At 42.1% G+C, this 21,978-nt stretch overlaps 1 protein-coding gene across 1 annotated transcript in view; it reads right to left on the bottom strand.

Annotated features, from left to right (window-relative positions):
• Positions 1–21,978, bottom strand: part of cfap58 (cilia and flagella associated protein 58) — a 207,392-nt gene that overhangs the window by 161,576 nt on the left and 23,838 nt on the right. The window contains exons 5-9 of the mRNA XM_078565296.1: positions 20,218–20,412; positions 16,116–16,253; positions 13,228–13,387; positions 8,900–8,982; positions 3,779–3,970 (exon numbers count right to left, since the gene is read on the bottom strand). Of these exons, the coding sequence (XP_078421422.1) occupies positions 3,779–3,970; positions 8,900–8,982; positions 13,228–13,387; positions 16,116–16,253; positions 20,218–20,412 (768 nt within the window). The remainder of the gene's footprint in view (positions 1–3,778; positions 3,971–8,899; positions 8,983–13,227; positions 13,388–16,115; positions 16,254–20,217; positions 20,413–21,978) is intronic.

Below are 21,978 nucleotides of genomic sequence, written 5' to 3'. Positions count from 1 at the left end.
CAGTCCAACTAGTTTGTGCTGGTGTTTATGCTCAACATTCCATCTACCTCATCTCATCCTTTCAACATATCTTTATGTTCCCTTTTCTCTCATGTACTCATCTTGTTTCCTTTTGAAAGCATCTAAGATATTTTCCCCAACCTCTTTTTGTAGTAGTAAGCTCTATTCTAACCACACTTGAGAAAGTAAATTTCTCCTTATTTCTCTATTCAATTTAACAGTAGCTATCTTGTTTTTATGGCCTCTAGTTTTAGATTCTTTCTGCCATTCATTTAAACAAATGGAAAATCAGACACTAAGGGGCTGCCATTTGCCAACCTGGGCTCACTGTTTGTGGTTCTTCTCTGTAGGGTGCATCCAACTGGGGAAGCAGCCCTGTTTTACACAAAGGCCAAGCCCCATTTTTTCAGGCACTGAGGGGGAAGTGAGGGGGATTCCAACCCCCAAAAACCAGTGTGTTTGGGTCAGATAGGATGTAAAAATGTTAAAAATCTGAATCCTAACCCCAACCCATCAAGTTTCACTAGAGGCAGGGCAAGGAACAGGCAATCAAACCTTGACTTGGCCATTTAAATATTGTATTGAGCTGTGTGCTTCATATTTAACCACCATTTTAAATTCAATTCTGGTTGGCTGAGCTTTCTGGTTCTCAGGAAACCCGACAGCTAAAGGGAGGCGAGGTCTCTACTAGATCCAGGAAGTGAATGCCTTTCCACTAACCTGCTAGATCCAGCTTACCTGTTTCACTGGCCCCCGGTGATCAGACACATCTCAATCTTCCGCTGCCTTTAATAATCTCCCCATCCCCTCTTGAGACCACCAAATCCCCCCCCCATTCCCCGAAGCCTTCAACCTCCTCCACCACGCCCCTTCTCATCCCCTTCCGCTAAGGCATCTCTGATCCGCTCTCCGTCATTCCCTGTCCAACCACCTCCTACTGATCCTTCCAATCTACTTCACAACTCTTCCAATCTCCTCCATCATGACCCTTCCGATCTGCTCCACGACTCTTCCAATTCCTCCCCCCACTCCTGACCTTTCCAAGCTAGCAGCATCCCTCCCCCAACCCGAGACCTCCAAACATCTACACAACTGATCCCTTCCAATCTCCCCACAGAGGCCTCCACCCAGGTTTCCTGACCTCAACACATCCGCCCTCCCCACCTCCGAATTGACACCCAAGCATGACAGTTTTGAAAAGGGGGGAAAGCCTAAGTTAAATTAGGAATTAGCTTTAGGGTAATGCCAAGGTTGCCTTTTAAAAGCCTGTGGCTAATAGAGGAAAGCAAAGCTGAAGCAAGGAACGAGAAGTGTGTACTTGTGAATTGAAAGATACTACCAGGGAGTAATTTGACATGAATCTGATGCAATACTCAGTTTGTTGTCCATTATCTTAAGAAAACACATGAAGCCAACCTCTGCCACATTCTGTGTAACACTTCCCTGTGCAGTATGCTTGTGATCATTTTGAATGAGAAAGTTAATTAATACCATGCTTCAGGTCAGTGTTCAGTTATCGTCACAGGAGACTAAAGATTTCAAAGCCTCATTTAAATGAGCAGTTCTAAAGCATTTGGTATCTGTACTTATTCAGCAAATTAAACCATAAGAATGAACAATGATGAGCTAACATCCTTCCCTCCACTCCAAATGCTCTTTTTTTAAATTTTTGCTGCAAAAGGTACACTGCAATTTATGTGATTAAGATTTTAATGATCTGATATTTAGATCCTCTCTAAACAGCCAGTGGGAACGCTTTTCTCTTTTTTTTCCATTTTAACATTAAAAAAATGTTTTAAGAAAGCAAAGTTGAATATTGCTGAAAAGGGAGACATGTTGCCGAAGTTTTTCATCTTGAGCTCATCAGGACAAGCACAAGAATGCCAAATTTCAAACAATTACAATTTATACTATAGGAGGTAAGCAGTTCCGATTGGTTGGCAAGTCGACTCTGGTTGGCCAAGGCCTTACCATGGGGAAAGCAACTAAAGGTGCCCCAAGCTCCCGGGCAATTCAAAAAGGCACAAGGCTTGAACATATTTCTTTTGTTTACAGAGAATGTGTCCCTGCTCTTCTAGCAAGCGTTAATGAGCCACTTTACGAGCTTGACTGATTAATTTAAATTAGTTGTTAGTGTAGCTATTAACGCACTCAGGATTGTTCAGCAAGTGCTCACCAATCACAGAATCAGGCCATCTTCCCGGCCTTGGATGGGCTGCCATTTTGGAATCTGACTCCAAGCGGTTAGGCTATTTCATTATGCTCTACATAACATGCTCGAATAGTTTTAAAAATAAAAAGATCATTACTGAATTTCAACCAATATTCCCATGAAAGTGCTCCAACTGATTTTAATGACCCCAGGCTAGAAAATAATAGAAAGAAAGTCAGGCTTTCTACTTTCCATCATTATCCAGCTGGAACAGGTGTGGGGATATAATTGGCTCACTGCAACACTCCCCATGGTTGAACAGCCTGTCAGCCCTCTCTTTACAGCTTCATGAGTAACAAAATTATCATCATTTAGGTGCCTTAGGTGAGGCAGTAAGGGCTGCAACTGCTGTGAAATCACACACCTTCTCCCACACTGCCATCGGAGAAGTGGAGAAAAAGGTTTTTTTTTTAAATCAGATTGTTAAATTGGGGAAAAAGTGTTTAAACAGATCGTGCTTAAGTAAAATTGATAACCCTGCTGCAAAATGCAAGAGGCAAATCATTAGTCAGGTCACAGTTCCTTTAGGAAGTGAGTGCTGTTGAAGTCACTGGGATACCTGGTTTTAAGCAATTACGGATCCTGGCAAGGTAAGAGCAGTAAAATCCCACAGAACTAAAATAAGACTGGCCAGATTATTTTGTAATAATATTGTATTTGTACACAGCTGTCAAAACCACATATTCACATTCATCGGTTTTGCTCTCCTGCTCGTAAATTGGCCCTTTTCTTACTGGCAACACAATGAAAACGGCAGCCAAACTATCTCCTGACCTGCTAACGCCAGAATTTGCAAGTGTGGGAAAACAAACCTTTGGAAGCACACTAAAACGATGAGTTTCACCTAAAGTGGCATTTTTGTAATTATGTCATTCATAGGAGCTCAGTCCCAAGCACCAATGAGGTACTATGTAGGATTACAAAGGATATATGGCACCGAAACAGCCCATTCAGCCCAACCAGTCCATGCTGATGTTTATGCTCCATTCCAGCCTCTCCCCATCTTTTCTTGTTTAAATCTACCATCATAACCCTCTATTCCCTTCTTCCTCATTCGCTTGTCTAGCTTCCCCATAAATGCATCTATACTATTTGCTTCAACCACTCTGTGATAGCGAGTTCCACATTCTCACCCTTTAGGTAAAGAAGCTTCTTCTGAATTCCCTATTGGATTTCTTGCTGACTATCTTATATTGATGGCCTCTAGTTATGCTCTTCCCCATTCTCTCTGCATCCACTCTCTCAAAACTTTTCAAAATTTTAAAGACCTCTATTAGGTCACCCCTTGGCCTTTTTTCAAGAGAAAAGGGATCCAGCCTACTAAGCAGTACTACACATCCTGAGTTAATTACTCATCAACCATCATTAACTTAGCTTGCAGTATGACTCAGTTCTCCCTCCAACTCTGTCCTTCGCCAAGTTAATGTTTAATTAATCCTCTTTTTTATCGTCTTTCATCAAAAAGAAATTGATATTGATTCTCTCGATTGAAGGCCAGCATTTGCAAGCACGGTATTTCCTATAGCCTCCTAGTTGTGTTAATTTTATTCAAGGATAAGGACTAACCTTCTGTGTAAGGTCACTAGCTTCGTTGATGTATCGGTCCCTCTCTTTTTCCAGGTGGAAAATAATCTTCCGCTGTTTCTGCGCCTCATTGTTATAGTTTTGAATTTCCTGTTCTAGGACCTTCTTAGATTGCTCGTGTAATTTGACCAAGTTCGTTTGCTTCTCAGTGGCACTTGCTGCCTTCAGTATATTCTAAGAAAAAGGAAAACATAACCATTGTTATTTTGCTACACAGTCATCGAAAAGTTTGATGAGCCATTTAGCCAACTGTTGAGACAGGGTGACAGCTCAAACAAAAAGCCTATCTGGTAAAAGTGATGTGTAACTATGCAAGGGGAATCTTAGCTTTTCTGAAATTTAGAGCCTCGTATCTTTGCTAGGACTTTATCCATCTAAACTACATCCAATGGACAGAATCGCAAAGCAGCTTTTTTTTAGCTAGTGACCTATAACAGGTCTCCAGAAGGTTCCGTTTGCGTAACTTAAAACATTTTATCCCCAATGTTTAACCATTCTCATAACAAAATCACATAAAAACCCTAAGAATCTAGTCCTAGAAGACAAAAGTAGAAATCTATATAAAACAGCAATCATCTTTCTATGTTAACAATCATATTTCAGTGTGCATTTTGTCAATTTCTTCCACTGTAACTTCCTTTGTCTACATTTATAGGCATCTATACGAACTTGTCATACTGTTGTTAAATCCTCCTACTCATGAAAGATGTTGCAGTGCCACCATTGGCAGTAAGGTATAATTTCAGCATGATGAGTTTACATGGGCAGGTTTCATTAAAAACATGGGCATAGGAATTTATAATAGAATTTTTTTAATTCTTTAATGGGATGTGCGTGTTGCTGGCCAGGCCAGCATTTTTATTGCCCATCCCTAATTGTCCCTGTGAAGGTGGTGGTGAGCTGCCTTCTTGAACCGCTGCAGTCCATGTGGTGTAGGTACACCCACAGTGCTATTAGGGAGGGAGTTCCAGGATTTTGACCAAGCGACAGTGAAGGAGTGCCAATATACTTCCAAATCAGGATGGTGTGTGGCTTGGAGGGGAACTTGCAGTTGGTGATGTTCCTATGTATCTGCCGCCCTTGTCCTTCTAGGTGGTAGAGGTCACAGGTTTAGAAGGTGCTGTTAAAGGAGCCTCTGGTGAATTGCTGCAGTGCATCTTGTAGATGGTGCACACTGCTGCTACTGTGCATCAGTGGTGGAGGGAGTGGATGTTGGAGGTGGTGGATGTGGTGCCAATCAAGCGGGCTGCTTTGTCCTGGGTGGTGTCGAGCTTCTTAAGTGTTGATGCAATGGCACTCATGCAGGCAAGCTGAGGGTATTGCATCACACTTCTGATTTGCACCTTGTAGATGGGTGACAGGTTTTGGGCAGTCAGGAGGTGAGTTACTCACTGCAGAATTCCAAGTCCCTGACCTCCTTTATACCCACAGGACTTAAATGGCTGGTCCAGTTCAGTTTCTGGTCAATAGTAACCCCCAGGATATTGATAATAGGGGATTCAGCATTGGTAATGCCATTGAATGTCAAGAGGAGATGGTTAGATTCTCTCTTTTCTCTATCTAGTAACCACTCTTCAATTTAAAACAACATTAAATTTCAACTCTCCGTGAACAATGATATTGGCCAGTACCATGTTGAAAATCTTACATTTGCACGCACTGTATATCAACTTTAGCATTATAAATTCCTTGGCACGTTTAGAATGAAAACTGTCTTTATCAGATGCATCTTCCCAATAGTAATGCCAAGTATATGACTAGACTGGAGCTAACAAACTATGTGCAGGACTGATTCCAGAGTTCCCAATCATTTACAGCATCACCTGGATAGCAAACCAATGAATCAGGATTCCATACTTTGAACAAAATTTATCCTCCTATGTGGCATGGAATTGTTCCAACTCTTCACAGAAATAATTAAAATAAAACCTCATTTCATAGGGTTAGAAACAAAGTGGCAACGTTAACCTAACTCACTGGGTGTCAAACCCATGGGATCAGGTGGAACTCTAATTTTACACCCCTACCCAATGGGGGAAATTTTAACCCATCCCACCAGTTAGGAAACTGATGGCATTGGGTGCAATGTTGGTCTTACACTCTGCCCAATTTTACTCTCCACCGAAGTCAATAAGTGTCCCGTGAGTTTCCCATCTGGCAAGTTAGGTTAAAACTGCCTCCAGAGAAATTGGATTATAACCACAGGCAATGGGAAGAGCCAGGCATGACAACTCTTTTAAAAAAAAGCTCTGTTCCATTGGGAAGAAATAACTGAACTCTCCACTTTTAATTTTCAGAAAACTGAAAGGCCATAAAGGCCCCATGACAATGTGACAGGTGTGGAGGCCATGTCTGAAGTGTCTGACCCTGAGACATGGGCCAGAATTTTGGAAGGCCACATGTGGCGTAAATGGAGACGTCCAGGGTCAGGGCCTGGAAACGATTCCAACATCGGGGTCCCGACCCCAAAATTTAAGTCCTGCCCTTAGGGGGTGTGTGTGCCTGTGTTTCAGAATTTTTGTGAAGACACTTCTACCTCACTCTCCAGCTGGTGGGACCAGGATCCAAAAGACATTTTACCAGGAATCCAAGGACACAAATGTTGGTTCCATGAATCTGCACTCCAAGCAGAAGACCTGTGCAGTTATAGCCACTCCCCGCCCCCATAACAGTGCATTCTGCAGAAAATCTTAGCATCTGTGCATCAATTTTTAACATTCCCTCCTGAATGCAAAACTACACGTGAAGTGTGTCAACTTTTTTTTATTCTTTGTTGGGATGTGGGTATCACTGGCAAGGCCAACAGTTGTTACCCATGCCTATTTGCCCTTGAGTGGTTTACAAGACCATTTTAGAGCCAATCACATTGCTCTGGATCTGAAGTCACACGTAGGCCAGACCAGATTAGGATGGCAGATTTGCTTCCCTAAAGGAGCAGCACTAGGCATACCTAAAAATGAGGTGTCAACCTTGTGAAGCTACAACTCAGGGCTACATGCATGCCAAACAGCAGAAGCAGCATGCTATAAACAGAGCTCAGCGATCCCACAACCAACGGATCAGATCAAAGCACTAGAGGCCTGCCACATCAAGTCATGAATGATGTGGAGGAGGAGGAGGAGGCTCCACAAATAGAAGGATCCTGAATGATGGGGAAGCCGAGTACATCAGTGCAAAAAGACAAGGCTGAAGCAGTTGCAACCATATGCGGACAGGAGTACCAATTAAATGATCAGCTTCCACCCGAGACTACCAGCATTGCAGATGCCAGTCTTCAGCCAACTCGATTAATTCCAGGTGATATCAAGAAATAGCTGAAAGCACTGGATACTGCAAAAGCTACGGGTCCTGTTACCATTCCAGCAATAGTACTGAAGACTTGTTCTCCAGAGCTAGCCATGCCCCTAGCCAAGCTGTTCCAGTGCAAATACAACATTGGCATCTAGCCAACAATGTAGAAAATTGCCAAGGTATGTCCTGTCAACAAAAAGCAGGACAAATTCAATTCGGCTAATTACTGACCCATCAGCCTCCCTTCGATCATCAGCAAAGTGATGGAAGGTGTCCTTGACAGTGCTATCAAACAGTGCTTACACAGCAATAACCTGTTCACTGATGCTCAATCTGGGTTCCGCCAGGGTCACTCAGCTCCTGATCTACTTGCAGCCTTGGTCCAAGCGGGGACAAAACAGCTGAACTCAAAAAGTGAGGTGAGAGTGACTGCCCTTGACATCAAGACAGCATTTGACTGAGTGTGGCTACAAGGAACCCTAGTAAAACTAGAGTCAATGGGAATCGGAGGGAAAACTCTCCACTCTCAACATACCTAGCACCAAAGAAGATGTTTGTGGTTGTTGGAGGCCAATCATCTCAGTCGCAGGACATTGCTGCAGGAGTTCCTCATGGTAGTTTCCTAGGCCCAACCATCTTCAGCTGCTTCATCAAAGACCTTCCTTCCTGAAGATCAGAAGTGGGGATGTTCACTGATGATTGCACAATGCTCAGTACCATTATTCGAAATTCCTCAGATACTGGAGCAGTCTATGCCAATATGCAGACTTGGGCTGATAATCAGCAAGTGATATTCGTACCAGGAAGTGACCATCTCCAACAAGACAGAATTGAATTATCTCTCCTTGACGTTCAATGGCATTACCATCACTGAATACCCCACTATCAACATCCTGGGGGTTACCATTGACCAGAAATTGAGCTAGACTAGCCACATAAATATAATGGCTACAAGAGCTATTCAGAGTCTGGGAATTTTACAGTGAATAGCTCACCTCCTGACTCTCCAAAGCCTATCCGCCATCTACAAGGCACAAGTCATGAGAGTGATGGAATACTCCCCACTTGTCTGGATGAGTGCAGCTCCAAAAACACTCAAGAAGCTCAACACCATTTGAGGACAAAGTAGCTCATTTGAACGGCACCCCATCCACCAACTTAAACATTCACTCCTTCCATCACTGAAACACAGTGGCAGCAGTGTGTACTATATACAAGATGCACTGCAGCAACTCACAAAGGTCCCTTCAACAGCACCTTCCAAACCCACAACCTCTACCATCTAGAAGGACAAAGGGCAGCAGACGCATGGGAGCACCACCGCTTGCAGATTCCCCTCCAAGCCACATGCCAGGCTAACTTGGAACTATGTCACTGTTCCTTCACTGTCACAGGATCAAAAACCCATAACTCTCTTCCCAGCAGCACTGTGGATGTATCTGCAACAGATGGACAGCATTCATTCAAGAAGGTGGGTCCCCACCATTTTCTCAAGGGAAATTAGGGATGGAAAACAAATGCTGGCCTTGCCAGCAACACCCACATCCCAGGAAAAACAAATTTAAAAATGAATGAAGTAGGTCAAAGGTATTATTTGGCTAAATAACTGCCTTGTTAAAAAAAAACTGCTGCTAACCATCTATTATCTTGTACGTATTTAGGCAGTTCAGATTTTTTGTGCTTCATTAAACCTACAGAAGGACTGATGTACTTAGCCAATGCTGTTTATCTGCAGCTGAAACAAACTTAAAAACTATTTTTTAATTCCAGATATTGTGCGACTTTAACCACGCTACGTATCAATATGCTTACCTTATTCAAAATATCTCGTTCTCTCACCAGCTCGTCAATAGCTTTCCTATCAATCTCAGCCTGCTTTTTAGTAGACTCCAGTTCTGAAGAGAAAAGTGGGGGAGAAAATCAAAGACTTTACTCTAGTTACTTTCGAAATATAAAGGAGGAATCACACCATCCTCTGTCATTGAAAAGAGCAATGACGGTGCTTATATACGCCACATATACAAATGAATATGTGATTCAGGGAAGAAAAATCCAGGCTTTTTGCAATCTTATACAAAATTCACTGCTTGAGACAGCTGCATCTAACCTTACATATATGTGTAGACATTTTAAAAAGTCTATTACCCCTTCATGTCCATTCATGCAGGGGTAAATTTCTAATTTGTAACTCCAGCACAGTTATTACTAAATAGTAACTTTCCTTGTGACCTAGTTCTAGCTCCCAGCACTGATGTTAAATTTGTTCTCACTGTATATGTTCTACTGGACTGACTCAGAATCTTAAATCAGCAGTTGAAGGATGAATTTGGGAATCAGGACAGAGACTTGGCAATTATCATTGACAGGCTGAAAAAAAAGTCACATGTTCTCTGGAAATATCCACAGCATGCTTTGTATCCAGTTATTCCCACAATCCTATTTGCAACTACACATATAGACACACTATGTATATCTACACCCAGGGTTTACATGATGATGATCAGAACCCCCATGGAAATTTAACCCCATAGGCATGTTATCACTGCAGAACAAAAAAATCTATCTCTATGTTAGCAATGGAGCATTTTTGTAAATCACTGTTTTGGTATACAACAGAACTTCCATTGTTCTTCATAATGCAAGCCCCCAACTTTTACTTTTGTACACAAGGCACACCAATATCCTGGCTGTGGAATCGTAGCAAAATATATAACCTAAACTGAACATCATCTTTCCTGGTTGGTGAGAGTGGTTTGTGCCAATATAAAGAAATTAGTGTTAGTGGGCTGTGTAATAAGGTAACATTTAGTCAAATCTGAGAATACTCTGGTGGATGAATGGAAAGGTAAGAAATCAGAGGTTAAGTCCACTGTATTAGGATAAAAGCTTTTTCAATGTAGATTGCACAGATAAGGGAGGCGGTGAAATTTCAGCTGTGAAGCCCAACAGGAGTCAGGGCAACAGTGGCCTAAGAATGATTAACAATGATGTCGTTGTTGGCCACAGTAACGTTCGAATTTAAAATGGCAGTTGGAGTCTTAGGGCATACATATTACCAATTACCATTCTTGGACACAAGTGGGAACTATCCAATCAGATGGAAGCCTTGTGGAACTGTACTCAACAGGTTTGTTCCTCTTAAATTTTGTTGGAGTGCAAGGAATGGGAGTCCTTTTCCAGCTCTGCAAAATGAGCCAGTTTCATGGTCCAGCTCAGCACCCTTAACCCCCAGGCATCTGGGACCCCAGATCCCGATGACAGAGCCACTGCACCTCACCCCCCACCCCCCCCACCCCCCACCCCCCCACCCCCTCCACCCACCTCACCAACCCTCCAAACTTCAGGTCCCTCTTCCTAACCCCACAGTCTATCTATTGGACATCTGAGACATTACCCAATGTGGTAAAAATAAGGTAGACAAAAAAACCGCTGCAATATCACTTTGTTATAGATGTTGTCAGCGTGTGTTTGCCCCAGGATCTGAAATCTGAATGTTAGGTGCAGGTCAGTGGGAGCAAACACCCTGCCTTCATAACCAAATGAATATTGTGACAGCTTACCTTCTCTATTTTCTAATCTTTATAAACAAGTACTCTTTAATTATCTGATTCTTATTTGCACTGTAGGATTATTTATGCAGCAATCTGAAAGAAGATAGATGGGCAGAGAGTTTCGCACAAAGGCTAGCTAATATATGTAGGAAGGCAGAGAAAATGGATCATATTGGCAAATTCAAGCAGCAGCAGGATAGTTTTTGGCAAAAAAAATGGTTGAGGGGTGTTAGAGGTAGTGTATAGTGTAGTATTTTTTGGGCTGTTGAGGCTGCAAATGTCATTTCACATTTACTACGATAAAAGGCACTTTATAAAATCAAGTTTTGGTATTGTTGCTTTACATTCCTATATAAATTATCCCCTCACATTCAATTTTTACGAAGTTTTTTTTCTCCCCCACTATTTTCTGTGTGTGCATTACGAGGTGTCCATGGAGAAATGCAACAATTAGCATTTCAGGCATGCAGTGTCAGCATCAAGAATACGGGTCAGCCGTAGCACTGTCACACGTTGCAAAAAGCTCATTCCACTCTAATCCATCAATGTACATCAGGTGCAATGTAAGAAAAGTGCCTCTGTGCTCCAGTGTGGCATTTCTGTTCTATTTCCCACCACAACCATTCGTGGGCTTTACTGAGTGACTGCCAATTAAGTGCCAAATAAGAAGCAAGGTTGTACGGTATGTCGACCAGGAACTTGATTTAGCACTCTTATGGTCAGTAAACAGAGTAACCTTTCATTCCAACAGCTAAGCCAGAATAAGAATCCAAATCCCAACGGTGTAGAGTCAATATCTAAAGGGTCATCCAGGTTAATAAACGCCACTTTTGTTCTTGCTCTTCATCGTAAACCTTTTGCCTCACAGCATCATTATTAAAAACAGAAATCATGTTTAAAAATAGATATTTAGAGATATAATGCTATGGTACAAAGAGGTTATAAATAAAAGTGTTCATGTCCTACACATATTTTTATCCAGGATCATTGAAACATAAAGGTTTATTGATACTAAGTCTTGAATAATAGAACGGTTTAAATCTTATCTACTGAGTGAAAACACTTTCCGACTGAATTTGAAGAAGTATAATTTTGAGTGATTTACCCCAGAGTGTAGGAAAAAGCAACTTGCATTGAAGAGATGCACCTCTCAGCAGATCTTGCTGCTGAACTATACTGAAATCTTTAAATAAGATAACCATATTTTTTGATGGCTTAGCACATTAAACTGTGAATGAGTGACTTGCATTTCCTGGAGCTCTTAAGCATGGGTTTTTGGCCTGTTTCTCTTACCAATATCAGAATTTACAAAATTTCTACTGTATTAATCAATAACAAGAAACACCAGCTAGTCTCTTAATCAGCTGACAGTGTCGCTTTTGAAATGGTTCTGTAATTTGTATGCAACAAATATTGCTTTGTTGCTCCATCAACAGAGGCCTAGAAATATTTTAGTAAAGCTCAGGACTCCTGACTACTAAACTTCTTATTGGTAAATCGATTAAGGAATCCAGAAGCAGCTTTTTACCCAGAGAATGGAACTTGCTACCACATGGTGTAATTGAGGTAAATAGTTTAGCTAGCTTTAAGGGCAAGCTAGATATTACATGAGCAAGAAAACAAATAAAAGGATATGTTGATAGGGTGAGATGAACTCAGTTAATAAGGTGGGAGGAGAGGGCACATGTGTGCAGCAGGAACAGCAGCAAAGGCATGATGGGCCAAATGGTCGATTGTGTAAAACAAAAGAAAAATACTACAGATCTTATTGAATGGTGGAGCAGGCTCGAGGGGCCAAATGGCCTACTCCTGCTCTTAACTCGTATGTCCATATGCTCGTGGTGCTGGAAACCTGAAACAAGAACAGAAATGCCATCAGGCGGCATCTGTGGAGAGAAAAAAACCAGAGTTAATGTTTCAGGTCAATTATCTTTCATCAGAACTGGGGAAAGTTAGAATTGTAATGGCTTTTAAGCAGGTGAAATGGGGAGGGTGGAAAGTAACCAAAGGAAAGGTTAGTGAAAGGGCAGGAGATGGGAGAAATTAAATGACAGGGTTTTGAAGGGCCAAAGGGTAGTAATGGAACAAATGAAAAAAAAAACAAAAGATACGTCCAGAGGAGCTGTGAAGAGCAGAATAAGGAACAGGCTGTCTGAAAGCAAAAACAGCAGAAAAACAAGATTAGGACTGAAATTTGCAAAGAAAAGGAAAAAAAATTGGAGGCAGAGATTACAGTCTGAAATTGTCAAACTAGGTGTTGAATCTGGGAAGCTTCAAAGTGCCTAAGCAAAAGACGAGATGCTGTTCCTCGAGCATGCATTGAGCTTCATTGGGCCACTGCAGTAGGCTAAGGACAGAGAGGTCACCGTGAGAGCAAAGTGGAGAATTAAACGGCAGGCCACTGGAAGCTCGGGATCATGCTTGTGGAATGACAAGGTGTTCCACAAAGCAGCCACCGAATCTGCGTTTAGTCTCCCGGTGTAGACCAAACTGCAGTGAATTTATGTGCTGTGAATACTATTGTAAAGGTTAAGAAGGCTTTAATACAAGTTTGCATCACACAATACGGTTGGCAAGCAGAGCTCCTACCTTTCTCCATCGATGTAGTGAGGTTCTTCAAGGTTTCCCGCTGGTGGTCAAGCTCCAGTTTCTGATCCTCAGTCTGATGTAGCTTACGCTGCAACACCTCCCTCACCTTAGTCAACTTGACAACATCATGACGCAACAGATTCACATCATCCTCTTTGGTCTAGATCAAATGACAGCAGTGCAATTACTTGTACAGGCAGTTTGCAACTATTTCCCACTCAGTCGTTTCCATTCATATCTCCCAAAGGCCAGAACACATGGGCCAGGATTTTCCTGTTGGCGATTTGGGGGCGGGGCCCGCTCGCTGACGGGAAAATGACGCGGGATGATGTCGGGAAGAACTCGCAATGTCATCCCGGTCCCTTTAAATTTTCAGGAAGGCAGGCGGACAGTGAAATCAGCTGTCCGCCCGCCGACCTGTCAATGGCCAATTAAGACCATTGACAGGCCAATTAAGATTGTTAAAGACCCTGCCCATCCAAGCTTAAGGCTGGCGGGCAGGCCAGGAGCCCCAGCAGGTTCCTGATTATACATGAAACCTCATCCACTGGCGGGATGAGGTTTCATGTCCATTTTTTAAAAGTTTCATAAAGTTTATGTATTTCTTATTAACATGTCCCATCTCGTGTGACATTGTCACATGAGGGGGACATGTTAATAGTTTTAATATTTTTCTATATTTGGAGTTTTTCTTACCTGTCAGTAATCTCCCTGAGACAGCACTTGGTCTCAGGGAGCAGTGCGCTCTTTCGTGAGCATGCTGAAACAGCGCACTTTTGACAGATGGGGAATCCCTCCCCCCCACCCCGCACAGGAAGCGCATAGCGCTTCCCGTCGGGCAGCCCGCTGGGCGGGCCTTAATTGGCCCGCCCACTCAAAATGGCGGCGGGCCCCGTTTCGGCGGCAGAGTTCGGCTGCCCGCCCGCCATAAAGCCAGTGGGACCCGCCCGCCCATCAAGCCGGTGGGGCCCACCCGCCCACTCACCAAGGACAAAATTCTGCCCATAATGGGAGACAATTCAGTCGACCATTGATTTGACAAAGTCATGGATGAGGGTTTCAGCAGCAGGTGGGCTGCAACAGGGCTAAACCAGGCGAGGTTATGGAAGCGGCAGCAGAAGGTCTTTGTGATGGACAGTATTTAGGGTTGGAAGTTTAGCTTGGGTTTGAATTGAATACTGAAAGTATGAAAAGTCTGATTCAGCCTGAGATAATAAAGAAAAGACTTAAATTTTCAGCACTTTTCACAACTTCAAGCCTCCCAAAGCGCTTTACAGCCAATTAAGTGCTATTTTTGAAGTGTAGTCACTGCTGTAAACACAGCAACTTCTTGCACACAGCAAGCCCCCACAAACAGCAATGAGATAATGACCAGATAAGTTGTTTTAATGATTTTGGTTGAAGGATAAATATTCACTAAGACATAGATGGGACAACTCCCCTGCTCTTCTTTGAAATATTATGCCATGGTTCTTTTACATCCATCTAAGAGGGAAGACAGGGCCTCATTTAACATCTTGTCCAAAAAACAGCACCTCTGACAGTGCAGTGCTCCCTCAGAAAGGCAGTGGAGTACATGCATAGGCTATGTGCTCACATTCCTGGAATGGGACTTTAATCCACAATCTTTTGACTCAGAGGCAAGACAGACTGTCCACTAAGCCAGAGCTGACAAGGGATGGCTATAGTGGTCAGGGATAGGGATGGAATTGGAGGCAAGATTAGAGTTTTTGGTGAGGGCCAAAGATAATGGCTTCGCCCTTCCCAATATTTAAGTGGAGGAATCTGCCATTTAATCACAACTGTTGTTTATATGTTTCTATTTTCTCATAAATTAATTCTTGGGGCATGACAAGTCAGTAATAATTACCCATCCCAAGCTGCTCTGAGGGCATTAAGAGTTAGACCCTCAGCGTAGGGCTCAAGTCACATTTAAGGATAATGTCCCTTCCTTGAAGGGCATTGGGGAACCAGTTGAATTTTTGCTACAGTCCAGTAGCTTTTATGGTCATTTTCATCTAGCAATAGCGCGCATTTATAGAATTAAATTTTAGAACTTACAATTGTGAAAATTTTGTAATCAGGACATACTTGGTAAATTTTCCACATTGTCGAGTAGATACCAGTGTTGTAGCTGTACTGGAACAACTTGCCTAGGGGCATGGTTACTTCTAGAGTACAGGTCTTCAGCACTACAGCCAGGTTGTTTTCAGTCCCATAGCCTTAAGTGTGTCCATACACTCATTTGTTTTTTGATGTTATGTGGAGTGAATCATATTGGTCAAAGACTGGCATCTATGATAGTAAGAACCACAGGAGGAGGCTGAGGTGAATCATCCACTCAGCACTTGGCTGAAGATGGTTGCTAATGGATCAGCCTTATCTTTTGCGTTCACATGCTGCGTTCTGCCATCATTGAGGATCAGCATGCTAATGGGAACTCCTCCCATTAGTTATTTACATCCACTACCATTCACGAGTGAATTCAACAAGAGTACAGGGCTTTGATCCATATTGTCAGGTTGTTTAACTCTGTCTATCACAAGCTTCTTCTGCTGTTTAGCATTCATATAGTGCTGTTATTGCTTCGCCAGATTAGCATCTCATTTTTGCATATGCCTAGAGTGCTCCTGGCATGCTCTCCCACAATCCTCATCGAATCAGGGTTTTTCATCTGGCTTAATGGTAATGGTAGAGTGAGCTATATGCTGGGCCGTAAGGTTACAGATTGTGTTTTTAATGAATGATGTTTCAGAGATGTAATGAGTCTTTCAGACAGCCAGCACAGGTATGGTGAGACAATGGTCTCCTCTGTGCTGTATGATTCTATGATGTATGATAGGCTTTACTTTATCTAATTAAGTAAAGGGAGAAGAAATATCACCTACTTTAAGATCTATCATCTTCTGTTGGTTTTCATGGGTCAGTTGGTCTGTTATTATAGCTTGTTGCTCATTCTCCTGCTGGAGCTTGATAACTTTGTGATGAAGTAGTTCCAAATCTTTCGAAGCTCTTTCATTCAAAATCTATAAAAGGGAAAAGAATAGCGATCAATTAAAACAAGAATTATCTCAGTCACACAGAATTTACATTCTGTATACAATAGACCATAAGGCGTAGGAGCAGAAGTAGACCATTTGGCCCATCGAGCCTGCTCCGCCATTCAATGAGATCATGGATGATCTGATAACCCTCAACTCCACTTTCCTGCCTTTTCCCATAACCCTTGATTGCCTTACTGATTAAAAACCTGTCTATCTCAGCCTTGAATATACTTAATGACCCAGCCTCTACAGCCCTCTGCGGTGAAGAATTCCACAGATTGACTACCCTCTGAGAGAAGAAATTCCTCCTCATCACTGTCTTAAATGGGCGACCCCTTACTCTGAGATTATGCCCTCTGGTCCTAGACTCTCCCAAAGGGGAAACAGCCTCTCAGCATCTACCCTGTCAAGCCCCCTAAGAGTCTTATATGTTTCAATAAGGTCACCTCTCATTCTTCTAAACTCCAATGAGTACAGACCCAACCTACTCAACCTCTACTCATAAGAAAATCAATCCATACCCATAATCAACCTAGTGAACCTTCTCTGGACTGCCTCCAGTGCCAGTATATCTTTCCTTAGATAAGGGGACCAAAGCTGTTCACAGTATTCCAGGTGTGGTCTAACCAGTAAGATAAAAGCAAAATACTGTGGATGCTGGAAATCTGAAACGAAAGCAAAAATTGCTGGAAAAACTCAGCAGGTCTGACAGCATCTGTGGAGAGAAAGACAGAGTTAACATTTCAAGTCCAGATGACTCTTCTTTAGACCTGCTGAGTTTTTCCAGCAATTTTTGTTTTTGTTGTGGTCTAACCAGTGCCTAGTATAGTTTTAGTAAGGCTTCCCTATTTTTATACTCCATTTCCTTTGAAATAAAGGCCAACATTCTATTTGCCTTCTTTATTACCTGCTGAACTTGTATGCTAGCTTTTAGGGATTCATGGACAAGGACCCCCAAATCCCTCTGTGCCGCAGCTTTATGCAGTCTTTCTCCATTTAAATAATACTCAGCTCCTCTATTCTTCCTGCCAATGTGCATAACCTCACATTTTCCCCCATTATATTCCATTTACCAACTTTTTCCCACTCATTTAACCTGTCTATAACCCTCTGTAGACTCTTTGTGTCATTCTCGCCACTTGCATTCCCACCTATTTTTGTATCATCCGCAAACTTGACGAAAGTACATTCACTTCCCTCATCCAAGTCATTAATATATATTGTAAATAATTGTGGCCCCAGCACTGATCCCTGTGGCACTCCATTTGTTACAGGTTGTCACCCTGAAAATGCCCCCCTTATCCCAACTCTCTGTATTCTATTAATTAGCCAATCCTCTATTCATGCTAATATACTGCTCCCACCACCATGGGCTCTTGTCTTGTTAAGCAGCCTTATGTGCGGTACCTTATCGAACGCCTTTTGGAAATCCAAATATATCACATATGCTGGTTCCCCTTTATCTATCCTGCTTGTTACCTCCTCAAAGAATTCTAATAAATTTGTCAGGCATGATTTCCCCTTCATGAAGCCATGCTGACTCTGCTTGATTATATTATGCATTTCTAAATGCTCTGCTATTACATCCTTTATAATAAACTCTAACATTTTCCTAATGACAGAAGTTAAGCTAACTGACCCATAGTTACTTGTTTTTTGTCTCCCTCCTTTTTTGGGCGGGTGTTACATTGGCAGTTTTCCAATACTCTGGGACTTTTCCAGAATCTAAGGATTCTTGGAAGATTACCACCAGTATATCCACTATCTCTGTAGCTACTTCCCTTAATATCCTAGGATGCAACCCATCAGGTCCAGGGTGGTCTTTAGCCCCATCAGTTTCCATAATACTTTTTCTCTAGTGATAGTTACTGTATTTATTCCCCCCCCCCTCCCCATGCCTTGTGCCCCTTGATTATTTAGTATTTTTGGAATGCTATTAGTGTCTTCTACTGTGAAGACTGATGCAAAGTATTTATTCAACTCCTCTGCCATTTCTCTTTAAGGAGCCTATGTTCACTTTGGCCTCTCTCTTCCTTTTTATACATTTAAAGAAGCTCTTAGTGTCCGTTTTTTATATTACTTGCTAACTTACCCTCAAAGTTTATCTTCTCTCTCTTTATTGTTTTTTTGGTCATCCTTTGTTGGTTTTTAAAACTTTCCCAATCTTTTGGCTTACCACTAATCTTTGCCAAATTGTACATTTTTTTTCTTTCAATTTGATACTATCCTTAACTTCCTTGGTTAACCATGGAACCATAACCTTCCTAGTATCTTTCTTCCTCACTGGGACATATCTTTGTTGTGAGTCGTGAACTATTTTCTTAAACATCTGCCATTGTTCAACCACCATCTTTTCTGCTAAACCCCTTTCCCTCATTTCCTACATTACAACAGTGATTACACTTCAAAAGTACTTAATTGGCTGTAAAGCCCTTGGGGATGTGGTGGTTGTGAAAAGCTTTATAATAAATGTAAGTCTTTTTTAAATTGTTTCCAAAGAGGACTGGGTGTTGAACTGGGCTGATTGATGGTCTTTTGCTTTTTGGACCTAGGCTCTAATCCAGCCAAGACCATTGGGACAAAAGTATTTTCTGTTTTTAAGTTGTGATGACCCCATGTGAAATGAGTCTGGCCCTCTCCTCCTACTGTGCAGGAAAACTTCCCCGTATTGGCCCTAAATTGCCAATTTCATTCCAACTCTGGCATAGATTTGATAGCCAGATGGCCTTCTTCTATAATCTGTGCTCTAACATTATCTGAAATTGTGCCTTACAGCAGAAATTGGAAATGCCATAGCAGTGCAGTGGAGAATACCTTTCTAAGATTAAGTTTAGGCATATTGTCAGAGCTGAGTAAAATGTGTTATACTTTGAAATTCATTTTCCTGTATCTAACCTGGGAGTGCTCAATGCTGGTACCTGGCGTCTGAAACAGAAATTAAATCATCTCACCTGGCGGAGCTCAACATTCACAAAAAAAAAATTAAAATGAGATGTTCTTTTTACATTTTTTGGATGGAAGTCCATGGACAAGAAGAGGTCTTTTATTCAAAGAATCAGCTTGACACTTGCCCTATTGACTTTGGAACAAATTTGCCTCATTATCTTTCTTTCAAAAGTTAAGGAAAGAGGAAGCAGAGTACTGAAAATTGGCAAACATCACAGCTGCAAAGGCTCTGAATAGACTGAAAGAAAAAGGTGGGAGAGAAAAGGCAGAAAAAGCAGAAGAGGTAGAGAAGAAAGAAGAGAAGAAAGAGGAGTCAGGGGGTGGAGAGGAGAATCAGGTGGGTAAAGAGTTAGAGTGGAGAGGAGAGGTAAGACAAGAAGATAAAAAAGAAGAGAAATGAGAAGAGAAAAAGAGAGGGAAGAAGAAAGAGGAGCATGAAAGGAGAGTCAAAATAGAGGAGAGTCAGAGGAGAGAGAAAGGAAACGAGAGGGAGGAGAAAAGAGGAGAGGCAATAACTGTGCCATAAAGCAACCAAAGAACTACGTATTAGATGGCCTCTTGGATCATTGCAAAGTTGGAGAAGGCACAGCTCCATTTGCATGTCATCAAGGACCTGTATGAATTATTGGTCACCAATCTCCCATGAGAGTGTAAGTTTTAATCACTGAAAGGACAGCTCTCCTCAATCACTGTTGCACAACAGGCCATATGGGTTATTTTTGTATTCCAAAAACTTATCTATTTGGAATTTTTTTGCACCAGCTGTGTTTAAAGCACAATGCCCACAATTACTGATGTGAGGCAATCCTTTACAGAGGTTTCACTAACAGAGCATTTTCCTATTGTTCTGCACTGCTAGTGTTGGCTCTCTGCCCAGGAAGACACTGCGCACCTATGCCAAAAGCATAGTCAAAATGAATGTCACCAATTCATATCCTCCATATTTCTGATCAGTTAGTTCGAAGGTTGCGGTATTGCTGGGATATTGTGCCCTGGTTACCTTTTGTTCCTTGAGCTGCAGATCCAATTTCTGATGGTCGTCTTTGGTCTTTTGCTGTTGGAACATCAGTGACTTAATCTCAGCTTGATTATCGTCCAGTTCTCCCTTTAAACGTGTCAGTTCTTTCTGCAGCTTCTCCTTCCGTCGCATCTCTCGGGCGATCTCATTCTCTCGCATCTGTATATCATGCTGAAGCTACAAAGTATTGGAATTGGATAACGGGCATCAAAAGGAGCATGCGTTAGAGCTCTGAGGAAAACTTGCCCAATTAAAGCCAAAGAATTGTATTTAAAAATCACATAGTATTTCAATCTATACTAATAATATAATGATTAATGCCACAAGAATTATAGGCACTTTAGTACATAACAATATGTAGCCTCTTTTCAAAGTCTAAAGAATTTTTCTTTCCATTGAAATATGCCAATTCATGATTATTTTTCCAATAATATAAAATTTCAGAATCCACATTAGTTTATTTTTAATAAATTTATTCTACTCCAGTGAATAAATTGGCTGTTTGGTCAACTGCAAGTTACTTAGAAGAGTTCTGCAACTTAAGACCATTTTTATTTTACAATCGTAGTCAATATGGTCAAAAAACCTCTTTCAATTTTAACCATATGCAATCTGTTGTGGATATCTGATTCCATAATTCATGTGTTTTAGAGGTGTAACTGTCAGTTTTGGGAATATAACTTTTAGGTTAGAGATTGAACTGTTAAATGTCACATGAATGGGAAACCTGATTAAGAACACAGTAAACAACCCTAAAGTGAATGCAAATCAAACAAGCGTGAGTTGATTACATTTAAAGGGTAACTTATGTTTATCTTGCAGAGCCAAAGTTGGTAGTGAGAGAACTTAAACAATGGATCTCTAAGCTAGTCAGAATCTTCCATTCTGAAGGCTAAGTTCGGTGGCGGGTGCAGAGGTGAGAGTGATTCCTGCTTGGGGGGGTGGGGGGCACAGTGGGATGGCTGACCATGCATGATCTTGCGCTGGTCAGCTTATTAAATACACATCTGTGAGGCACTCACTGACTCCCACAGCAGGGGCAGGCAGGAAGTCACCATCCGCGACGTTACCTCATAAACACAAAAGTCCTGGTGCCATATTTAAAGGGCATCTGGACATCCTGCACTATCTCTTCCACCTTTGTCCAGCCACTGCTCCACTGTTCCCTAGTAACCTTTCCCCACTTTCTTTGTCATTCTCCATGTAACTTGCACTGTCACTACCTGGTCTCGAGCATAGGCTGGTATTTATAGACGCTCCCCAAAGAGGACAATGCAGCAGTAACTCACTGTTAATCATGGGGCTGAATCTTACCTATGTCAAGCAGGTTGGGCAGGGGCAGGAGCAGAGCCGATCGCCGCCCATGAACGGCTGTGCGCCGCAATTTTATGTGGGCGGGCCAATTAAGTCCTGCCCAGCGTAACGCATGGCTGGTAGCACTCAGCACTACCTGTGCGGGCGGGGGGGAGAAGGGAGAGTCGGGGCCTGCGCTCTTTCGCAAGAAAGAGTGCAGCAATCTCCCTGAGGCATGGAGCTGCCTCAGGGAGATTAAGTTGATAAAAAAATCTTGTTATAAATAAAAAATTATTTAAACATGTCCCCTCATGTGACAGTGTCACATGAGCTGGGACGTGTTTGTGAGTGTAGTAAAATTTATTAAATTATTTTATAAAACCTTCAGGAAACCTCATCCCACCCGTGGATGACGTTTCCTGAAAAACGCGAAGGCCGCTTGGGCTCTTC

The sequence above is a fragment of the Cetorhinus maximus genome, chromosome 20 (genome assembly GCF_964194155.1).
Source record: "Cetorhinus maximus chromosome 20, sCetMax3.hap1.1, whole genome shotgun sequence".
Classification (NCBI taxonomy): Eukaryota; Metazoa; Chordata; class Chondrichthyes; order Lamniformes; family Cetorhinidae; genus Cetorhinus; species Cetorhinus maximus.
The sequence above is the reverse complement of the archived record's forward strand: the minus strand, read 5'-3'. Positions and strand labels throughout refer to the sequence as shown.